This window comes from Rhizopus delemar, genomic scaffold (assembly GCF_000149305.1).
Source record: "Rhizopus delemar RA 99-880 supercont3.6 genomic scaffold, whole genome shotgun sequence".
In the NCBI taxonomy this organism is placed as follows: domain Eukaryota; kingdom Fungi; phylum Mucoromycota; class Mucoromycetes; order Mucorales; family Rhizopodaceae; genus Rhizopus; species Rhizopus delemar.
Genome location: NW_027137832.1, coordinates 925,266 through 936,313, shown reverse-complemented (window position 1 = coordinate 936,313; position 11,048 = coordinate 925,266). Strand labels below are relative to the sequence as shown.

The window sequence follows — 11,048 nt, the reverse complement described above, 5'->3', positions numbered from 1 at the left end:
AGGATTTTATATTCATCCGTACCGTCTCCTAAATAGTCCTACATCCAGAGTTATCTGAAACCATCCCAATAGCATAATTGACAATACAAGCTAGGAACAGGCTAAACTAATAATTAGAAATAGTAATCATCTATTCTGTCGAATTGATCATAAATCTGTCCTAATTCTTTATCCGTATCATGTCTATAAATACTCTCACTTTTTACATGTAGAATTTAATTTAATCTTAGTTATATCTTAAATTAATAAAGAGATACCAAGCTTTAACAGTATTTCTTTATCTTTGTTGTTATACTACTTTTACCTAAAACCCCCCCTATCCTAAACAATCGGACGTACATTCGGACTCAGGGGTATCTTTCAAACTCGGGATATAGCGCGAAGTAGCCCTGGTAGCGATGGTGCGTTTAAGGTATCCAGCTGAGGTTTCCCCATGTTCCCGCCAATGTTTACCGGCTCTAAGGATATTGTTTCTCACGATCTCGCTTTGTAGTGAGCCAATCTGCCGTTCGACAACTTCCAAGAGGGGATTCAATGCGCCGTTTTGTTTAAAAATACGAAGAATACGGTTGCGCTTACTTTGTAGACGGCGAAGCTGTTGTGTGCGCCAAGAAGCATGGCGACGTCCAAAGGATCGTGCCAGTTGCTTGATTTTGTGTTTCAAGCGTTCCCAGAGCAGGTGTGGCTCCGTTATATCTAGTGGGAGAGAAGATGCATACTCCTCAAGCATTCGAGATAAAGCATCAACAAATCGTTTGTTTTGTAGAAAGTTAGGGTTCATACGCCACAGACCAGGTCCATTTGAGTCACTGATCAGTTTGAGGGAGACTGTGAGCAGAGCATGATCGGTCCATTGATCGTTGATAAAATCTATGTAAGGAGAGCATACAGATGAGTGTAGAGATGGAGTGGCATATATGTAATCTATGGTACTTATAGAACTGCCTCGACGAAATGTCGGATGTGTATCTAAAGGACGCGTCATACAATTGTGCATATGATACGCCAGGAAATCCAACCATGATGGTGGGGCTCCATGACGCGTAAGTGGAGAGTAATTGAAGTCACCAGTGATTAACAATCGACATAAGGTGGACTGAATGATGGAAACCAGAGGTGTAAATTCAGCCAAAGATGTGAAAAACTTTCGTCGATGGATTGGTTCGGCAGGAGCATAGATGGTCATAATATAGAAAGGAGAAAATTTGGAGTGGACATGGCTAACATTACCAATCAAAAAGCGGTGATCAATTGCAGACAAGACTGGTGTGATAGTAATATTTTTGTTAAGAGAAACAATACCACAGTGGGAGGACCAGCAGCTTGAGTTTGCCTGTAATAGCATATTTAAGGATTTTTGGATATCCAAAGGAGCGGCATGTGTTTCTTGCATAGTTAGAATATCTAAGGATTGATGGCGGAGGAAGTTAGTAAAAGACTGTCTTCTGGGTATATCGGATAGTTTGGATAGACTCCGACAGTTGATAGAGCCTATCTTTACCGAAGTTGATCGACGTTCCTCTCTCATTGGGATGAGTGAATGGGCGTCTTCGAGTGCTCTGTGCTGTCTTTGATTTGGGTATCGTTCTCATTTTCAGAGTCTGAATCAAAGGCTCCAGGTGCAAATTCTTCGCCAATTTCCAATTCCATATCATCGGAATCTTGATTAGCAGGCGTTGGACGGAATCTGCTAAAGGTATCAATAATAGAGGGGGAATCTTCGGTTTTGCGCTTCTTCAATGGTTGAGGGACACGATCTTTGATGATGTCGGTCGCTAAGGTCTCGTTAATCCATTGCTGAGCAATGAAATATCGTGCGACACTAGAAGTTAAGTGAGGGCGAATGAATCTCAAAGTGCGGATGCATCGATCTTGGTGAAGTGCCTGTCCGAGTCTGGTACGTTCCCCAACAGAGCAATTATTGTACTTAGGGTCGGCAATATGCTCAGGTGCCGACGGAGAAAAGTCAGGGATGATTGGAATGTGACATTCCTGTAGGTTTGCGACGAGTTCTGATTTGAAGGCCTGATGAACTAAGAGCCCAATGACAGAACGTGCAGGGAGACTTATATCTATGATGCGATTAAGGTCAATGCCCAACCGATGGAATCGACGTCTTATCTCAGTGCGGCTCAAACGACGAGATCTAGGAATGTAGATAGTATCATATCCATTGAGCTCGGTGGACTAGGCGGTAAATGCTCGTGCAGTAGCAATCCGTTTATGGGCATGCGAAAGCTCTCGTTTGTCGGGCGTTTTCTTCACTACAGTAACCCATGTCGTGGGGTCCGTGGCATTGGTATTGATCTTGGGAGCATATTGACTGGCCTCCGTGCCACGAGTTTGAGTTACTTGCGATCCATTGGAATGGCTGTTGGCAGTGGTGGACGTGGTTTTCTTGTTTTTAGACTTTGCAGCAGTATTGGAGGCGGTCAATTGGGTGACAACTGCAGTCATTCGGTCGAGTTCCTTGTTGAGGTGATGATTAGCTGACTCTATTGAGTCAAAACGGGTGACTAGTTCGGCGATCTGGTCAGTGAGCAGATGGACCATATTATAAAGATTAGCCAACGTGGTGGCTAAATCTGATTGATTTGCGTTTTCCATGGTAAGGAAAGAACGAACTTATAAAGATATATATAGACTGGTGTTGGGGGTAGTTATAAGCAGTTGGATGTTTACAAACACGAATAATTTTAGGTTGCGTTTCAAAGTTATCGTAAAATTTGAAACACGAAAGAAGTTCAGTACTGAATCTGAATGAATTGAATGATCTTTGAATGAATGATCTTGTTGAATTAATGATAAATGAAAAAAAAAAAAAAAAAAAAAAAAAAAAAAAAAGAAAAAGGTAAAAATGCAAGTTTTTATAGTTTTTTTAAGGAGAAATTTTTCAAAAAGCAGTCTACGTTCTTGTTGAATGTCTAAGTCATGCTGCATATCACATGGAGGATTTGTTACCATGGAAACCCTCTATGGCTAAAATAGCATGTGATATTAATCGCAGTTCTATTCTTACTATTTTAACAAATGACCTCTAGCGCAGTACCATTCAGTATCATTCAAAATCAATATTGATTTTCCCCTTGCTTTCTATCAATAAACACTATTTTTCTTGCTACCTAGAAAGGCCTTTCCCTTATTTTTGTATTTCAATTAAAAAGAGTTACAATACCCAATGAATTTTGGAACAATTTAACCTAGGGTTTTGGGCGTTAGCTATTCTCTGCTGATTGGCTTCTTTATTAATTAGTACTTCACCGTGAATTAATTTACGGTTTTTATTTTTGGTTTGATTGGTTTTAACTGCACTTTGATTAAAGTGTGAACAATTATTTTATGCCAAGTTACATATTTATTCTTACCTTCTCTGTTCTTTTAAGCGATTTTTTTGGGCGTGTATTTTTTTTTATAAAATATAAGAAAAACTTAGATATAACTAGACCAAAATGAGCGGGTTTTATAAGAGTCAGTGTTAGTGTTGAGTGTAGTAAAAGACTATTACTCACAAAGTCGAAACAGCTCATGTTCTGTGAAGTAGCGTTAACATCCTCAGTATAAAACCGAAGGCAGGGTGCAAATCTAGAGAAAACGTCCTTCCAAATTGACCATCTGAAGAAGCATTCAATCATAAGATGGTTAATATTTTCCATTGGAGTGTGACAAAGTGTGTAAGCAGCAGAAACATCAGGGTTGAATTGTGAGACAGATTCTTGACAGCGTACCTTTTGGTATATAAAACGGAACTAAAGCGTTCAAACTTCAGGTAAGATCTTCAGGGACCAAAGCTTTGTCCACTTGGCAGAAGGTAAGGCAAAAGGCGAATAGGAAAGCATAATTCCTTGTAGTTTTTGGCGATAGATTAGAAGGTAAAAGGAAAGCCAATCAACAAATCTAGTCAGGCAAGTAACAAATGGGGAATCATCAACTCTGCCTGGGTCTGGGGATGAATTCAAAACCAAATACCAGAGCATGCTGTTAAGTTGCATTATTCTATACTACAAACCTCGAACTAACCTGACGAATAATCGAAGGGATGTGGTGGCGAGTCAAGTTGTAAGAGAGGTTGAACCCTTTGGAAGGAGCTGTCGTAAGTGGGAAAAAAAGTATGCCTGCATTTTCGAGCGTGAATGGCTCATGAACTAGTGATTTGTGGGGATTTCCTAGAAAAGTACCACAAGGGGGCAGATTCAACAAGGTGGATGGATTGCACCGATCATTTTAAAAGTCATCCTTTGAGGAAGGTGTCCATAGCAGCATGAAGTGAAGATAGAAAAGCCTCAAAAAAGACGTTGAAATCGACTTGAAAGGACGGAAAGAATAAAGACAACAATGAAGTGGTGCCCATGGAGTGAAAGCGTCGAACAAAATCTTTCAGATAGGCTTGGTTGCAAGACACAAGACCATCAGTTTGAAACAATTGTCATAACAATTGAACCTGCAAGCAAATTGTTGGATCAAAGGGTCTAGCAGTCCGAGTCCAAATTTGGTGAGAGGATGGTACAGAAGAGTGTAACAAAATCCAGATTTAATACCTTTGATCACAGACGGGTAAATTGCAGACTGGAGTTGTCGAAAAAAGTGTTTGGTCAGTGATACTACACGTAATGAGTATTACAGTTTGGACAGTGTTAACTTGTTAGCTAAGGCTATACGTCTTCGAATAGAAAGTTGACGCTAGGAATAGGGTTAGGGTAGAGAAGGTACTGTATTACAAAAGTAGAGTAACAAACATTCTGCAATTGATGATCATTTCAGACGAGTGATTCTCTGATTGCTATGGCAACCACTGTGTAACTTGTAAACAGTTAAAAAATAATGCACGGTGTATGACGGATAACGGCCCGTTTTGCATACGGACAACGGGATGTGGCCCATTTAGGCCAAACAAAAAGCTAGAGTGCCATGGTTGCTAATAAAAGATGGAAAGTCACCTGAAACTCTTCATTAGACTACAAATAGCCTTTTAAGATTTTCACTCTTTTTCTGTTATGAATTTTTCAAAATAAAATATTTCTAATATGGACGTAGGCATATTAAAACAGAATACATATATTCTGTTGCCTGTTTGTGCAGCTCTTCTTTCTTGTTATTGTTTATTGACCAAGGAAATAAAGAAATTCCATATCCCCCTCAAGCAATAAAGTTGCCTATTTTTGGTAAATAAATATCTTTATCCAGGTAATCTTTTGTTAAATTGGCTGTTTATTGTAGGCCATATATTTTCTTTGGGTAGCACACCAGCAAAGCAAATCACAAAATGGCATAAAGAGACAGGGCCTATTTACAAAATCAATATAGGGACTCAATTGTGGATTTTGATTAGCGATCCAAATCTGGCTCACGATGTCTTTGTCAAGGCAGGAAGCAGTACTTCTTCTAGACCTTATCATCGGTTTAGTGTAGACATTTATGGTAAAAATAACAGGCACAGTAAAGGCATAGTAGTGAGTTCGTATTTATTTAATAATTTGTCTAGAGGAATTGCGTTTTCTCAGTATGGCCCGGAATGGAAAAATAAGAGGAAAGCAGGTATAATCTTTCAATAAACAAAAAAAAAACAAAAAAACTCTTTTTTTTTTCACGAGTTGCTTCTCTATTGAGCTCTAGTTCTATTGATATTTTGCGATTTGGCAGAAGCTGAGGCAGATAGCTTGATGGATCGATTAATTAAAGCTTCTCAAAAAGGTGACATGGTTAGCATAGATAAGCAAGCGGAGTTGATGTCAATGAATGTCGTTTTGACAATGGGAGTAGGCATTTGTTAGGACGATATTAATGACCCCAAATTTCAAATGTTAATCAGCTTTCCAAGTGATGCGTCTACTCTTGTAGGTGCAGCGGGAGACATAGGCTCCTTCTTCCTTTACTTTGGGTGGATAGATATGTTTATGGGTACAGAGAAAAAGCTACAAAAATTTGTTAAACAATTTCATGATGATGTATATAATAAGTTCATACAAGATGCTCTAAACAGAGAGGAGGTTACACTGGTCAAAAGCATGTATAAGATGAAAAAAGAAGGACTGATTGATGAAGATGACATCCTTGTTTTTATGAGTACGAATAACCATATTTTATTCTTATTTTATTAAGAATTTTTTCCCTTTTTTTTTTTATTATACAGGCGATTTTATTGCTGCTGGTACGGAAACTTTAGCTACTACTTTATACTGGTCATTTGCTATCCTTTCACAAAAGCCTGATGTTCAATCAAGAATTGTTGCAGAGCTTGACATATGGAAATTTAAAAATCCACTTGGTGGTGTGCCTTACTTTCACCAAGATCGTGACGAGTTTCCATATGCCATTTGTGTACAAAAGGAAATCATGCAATTCCGTCTGGTATTGAATTTTGGCCTTCCTCATATGGCTTCTGAAGATGTCGTAGTAAATGACTACTTTATCCCAAAAGGTGCTGTTCTTATCAGTAGTATGGCTGCCATGCACGAAAACCCTGATGTTTACGATGATCCTGAAGTGTTTAAGCCAGAAAGATTCATGATGAACACCAAACGAATGGGAGCTGCAGCTAATGCTAAGATTGAGGATCGAGACCATTTTGGCTTTGGATGGGGAAGAAGAATATGCCCTGGTATTCATTTAGTAAGTATACGCACACGAAAAGAAAAGATTTTTTTTGCGCTAATAAGCAAAACGTTGTTACTTAGGCAGAAATGGAGCTGTTCAATTTTTGCGTTTGTTTCTTTCCCAAGTTCAAGATTGAGCATGAAATTGGTTCACACGGTAATCCCATCTATGTTGATTTGAACTGCTCTGAAGAATTAGGGGTTACTAATAAGCCTGTTCCATGTAAATTTCGTATCACGTCTCATAATTTATAAGATGAATATATGTTTTATCCTATATTAATCCAGCAAGGTGGTAGTTTGCTTTTTATAATAAAATACCATTACAGTTTTCTTTAAGGTTGTCTTTTATTTAAAATGAGACGTGTTTAGATAAGTGATTGTGCATATTTTATTTTGTGAAGCATTGCAGAAATAAGTTGTTAAAATTTAGCAATACGCATTTTAATAAACTTATAAGGAGTGGTTTATGAGTTATTTACTTTTAGAATTGCTTTATTTTTATAAAAAAAAAAAAAAAAAAAAAATGATAACCGTTTTTATGCAAAAAATAAAAGGTTATAAAAACAAGAAAACACCATTTGTGTTGTTATTTTTCTGATGTCTTATAGGTTTATAGGTTAATTTGGTAAAGTTTGTTTGTGAAATTTGATTTTAAGGTTAGAATTGCCTTGTAAGTTGTTGTTTGATATAGAAATTAAGCGATTGCTTGATATAAGTAGTAATCACCAAATCTCACATGTAAGCTCAATACTGCAATTTCTTGTTTGTATGCAGGTTTAGATTTTTAAGTAAATCGGTATTGTCAGTAATGATCGACAGATCTTGTTAAGTAGATCAAACTTGATGTGCGTTTTAAGAGTGTTTACAATGAAGATAATTGGCTTCAAGTGACTTGTCGTGCTTGTGTTTCAAGAGTGTTTTACCAAAAAATTCGAGGATAAGTATACTTGATTTATTGATAAAATATATTTAAATTGTTTAAGATAAATAGATATAAGAGAAGTAAAGTAAAATAGAAACAAAAACTTGTCTATTTTATAGACAAAGGAAAATAAGATTTGATTTTTGAAATAAGGTTCAAATACTGAATAAAATTCAAAAAATTGAATAGATCCAAAATAAGGATTCACAAACCGCAATCATCATTGGCACTGTAACTTGTTAGTACTTGGGATTTGGATTGTATTAAAGTGATGTAGATTTGTTTAATTTGAGGTTTGAAGTCTTAAATGGCTTGAGTTTGATTAACTTGATTGAATGTTTAAAGTTCTTTTGATAGAGTAGTTTGGCTTTAAATAGTGACCATCAAATCTTTATATATTAATAAGGTTAAGAGTGAGATTGTTTGATAAAAGATAAAACAAAAGGGGTCTTTCTTGATTCGTGATAACTTGGTTATCAGATCAAAAAGAGTAGGTAAAAATAAAAATAAAAAAAGATTGCTTTTTAAGCGCAAGAAGATTTGATTTATTGAATGTCTGTTATTTGTTTAAAAACATTCATCTTATTTATATAAAAAATATGGGGCGCCTTTTGTCTCTTGTCATGAACTGTAAATTACAGTTCATGTTCTTCATCCAAACTGTCGTTATACATGACTGTATCGGGGACTAAACCATTGTTCGTGCAACAGCATTAATATTATCATTTGCTTCGTCATATTGGTTTTCAAGCAAAAGAATTGATACTGTTACAGGATAAATACTTGTGGTTTGAGTATAAGGTTATTGGATGTTTTTGATTTATTCAGTTGTTATTTGGAGTATTTCGTAAGAAAAATCTTATTTGAGTTGTTATAAATTTTAAGCGGAAGCTTGATATAGATGGCGACTACCAGACCTTGTTTGTTAAGATCGATAAAAAGTGTGTTGCAAGATAGAAAAAAAAAAGGTTCAAATAGCTCAACTAAGAGTCTGGATATAAGATATAAGTGATTCTTTATTGATATGGATATTTATATAAAATTTGTTTTCTTGATTCTGCTTTTTAGATTAATTTTTCTTTAGACTGAAAGTCTTCGGTCTAACGACTCAAGTCATTTTGTTGACTTAAGTCGCTAAAACGACTTGCGTCGGAAGGGTTCTATACAACCTGACTGCCTTCTTCGTCACAATACTCCGTTTTCAAATAGATTGTTACGCGTGGACACAATAAAAATCTTTACTGTTTGTCTTCTTTCAACACTATCTTCAAGGACTGAAATTCTTTGACCGCTGGCTTTACTCTACTCTATATCAACAAAAAAAGAGAAAAAAGAAGAAAAACAAATTTTTATTGTATACCATTGCTTGTACACATCCCTGCCTAATAACATCCCTCTTGTAGCCCTATGCTCTTGTTTTGTTTCTATTGTCCTATAGTCTAGATTATATTACCTTTGAATCTGCCAGCATTGCCCTCGGTACCCACTAGGCCCCCATTTTTTTAAAAAAAACCTACTCGACAATGGTCAGCTCTATGTTCTTGCGATCGTTTATTGCCACAATTATCCTCGCGCGTTCAGTCGCTTATCCATTGCCCTATAGCCTCCCTCTGCTTCTTTTACAGATTATTTCTTCTCGTGTAACAAGGTCTTGCCCCTGACCTGCTTTGCCTACCACCGCTTTATGCTGTAATTTTAACGTTTTTCTCGTTATGGCCTTAAGAGTTTAGAAGTAAATTTGACTTTTCTTTAGAGTGTAAAAGAATTTGAGATCAAAGATTTGTGTTTAAATGAATAAATTTGGTTTGCTTGTAGTAAGTGACCACCAGATCTTTTATTGTAGATCAAACAGTAAAAGATAATAAAGAGTTTTCTTGATAAGAGAATATAAAGGTGATACGATGAAGATAACTTGACTTCAAAGGACTTGACTTGCTTGAGTTATAAAGTAAAGATCAAAGAGTTTTAATAAAGAGGAACTCGATGTTTATTTGAATAAAAAATATTTTTAAAAGTGAAGTTCAGTATAGTTAAATGAAATTATAAGAGGGATATTTATATGATTATTATTTTTTTGTGCTTGTCTATTTTTGAATTTTTTTTTTTTTTTTTTTTGGTTTATCTTCAGGGACTGAGGTCCCTCCTACGACTGAGTCCATCCTAGGACTGACTCCTTCCTAGTGTTGCACGAACGAGAATTTAGTCCCCGATACAAGCATGAATAATTACAGTTTGGATGAAGAACATGAACTGTGATTTACAGTTCATGACAAGAGACAAAAGGCGCCCCATATTTTTATATAAATAAGATGATTATTGTAGCTATGATTATGAAGATGTGAACTCCGAAACTACTTTCAAGCTTTAATTTTTGACGTTTTGTAAACCACTTTGCAAATTGTCATTATTTTACCTATTTGACAAAATTTTAACCATTTGATATATTTTTTACCTTTTGATATTTTTTTAACCTTTTGAAATATTTTTTAACCACTTCAAGATTTTTAACCTTCGTCAATATTTTTTACTTTTTGTAAAAATTGAATTTTATATTTTTTGCTTATAAAAAGCCTAGCTTTTTATTCTCTTTTTGAAAACTTCACTTAGCTTGACTTAACTTGACTTTTTTTAACAATATAAATATATTTTATCAATAAACCAAGTATTTTTATCCCTGAATCTTTTGGTATAACACTCTTAAAACACAAGCAAGACAAGTCCCTTGAAGCAAATTATCTTCATTGTAAACACTTTCAAAACTGAAGTGTTTTAAGTATTTAAAATAGACAAAGAAGAATTAACGAGACCGAACAATAGTTCTAAAGTCGAATACTTTTTATTAAAGAAAGATTCGAAGGCTATTTATATTAGTTGAGCAAGACCTGAGATTAGATGACAAAGGATAGTTACGACCGATATGATTTGACATGTATAAGAAAAATTTTATAAACTGATGTAAATAATCAACTGTTGAGATGAAAGTGAAACTTGGCTGTTCAGGGCAGTTGGTAATTATCAGGATCTATTCTTATTCAAACTCATTTGTAAAGATTTAGCTTAGATTGATAAGACTGTTATCTTATTGACATGTCAAAACATGACAAAAACTCTTATTAAATTACTACAAACAAGTCTGATCAACTCAACAAGATCTGGTGGTCACTATTAGCAACGAATCTACCTTTAAAAACTCTTATCAAATCTTATTATCAACTCTATTATCAATCTAAAAGCCTATTCAAATCTCAAGCCATTAAAGCAATAAAAATTACATTATTTTTAACAAATATTCGATATCCAATAAATCAAATCTTCTTACGCTTAAAAAGCAATCTTTTCTTATTGGGTCACAATAACCTTTTCTTTTCTTTTTATTTTTACTTATTCTTTCTGATCTGATACCCGAGTTATCACAAATCAAGAAAGATCCCTTTTATTTTTATCTTTTATCAAACAATCTCACACTTAACCTTATTGATCTAATAAGATCTGGTGGTCACTACTCAAATACAATTTACTCTATCAAAAGAACT

General features: G+C 35.3%; 2 protein-coding genes across 2 annotated transcripts; one reads left to right on the top strand and one right to left on the bottom strand.

Annotated features, from left to right (window-relative positions):
• Positions 1–1,524: 1,524 nt before the first annotated feature.
• On the bottom strand, positions 1,525–2,457 carry RO3G_08352 (uncharacterized protein; the record flags this gene model as incomplete). Its single annotated transcript, XM_067662942.1, has 2 exons — positions 1,525–2,187; positions 2,266–2,457. 2 exons carry the CDS (start codon positions 2,455–2,457, stop codon positions 1,525–1,527), a joined length of 855 nt encoding a protein of 284 aa, XP_067519043.1.
• A 3,599-nt stretch (positions 2,458–6,056) lies between these two features.
• Positions 6,057–6,845, top strand: RO3G_08351 (uncharacterized protein; the record flags this gene model as incomplete). Its single annotated transcript, XM_067662941.1, has 3 exons — positions 6,057–6,060; positions 6,128–6,606; positions 6,672–6,845. The coding sequence occupies 3 exons, from the start codon at positions 6,057–6,059 to the stop codon at positions 6,843–6,845; spliced, it is 657 nt and encodes a 218-aa protein (XP_067519042.1).
• Positions 6,846–11,048: the final 4,203 nt, after the last annotated feature.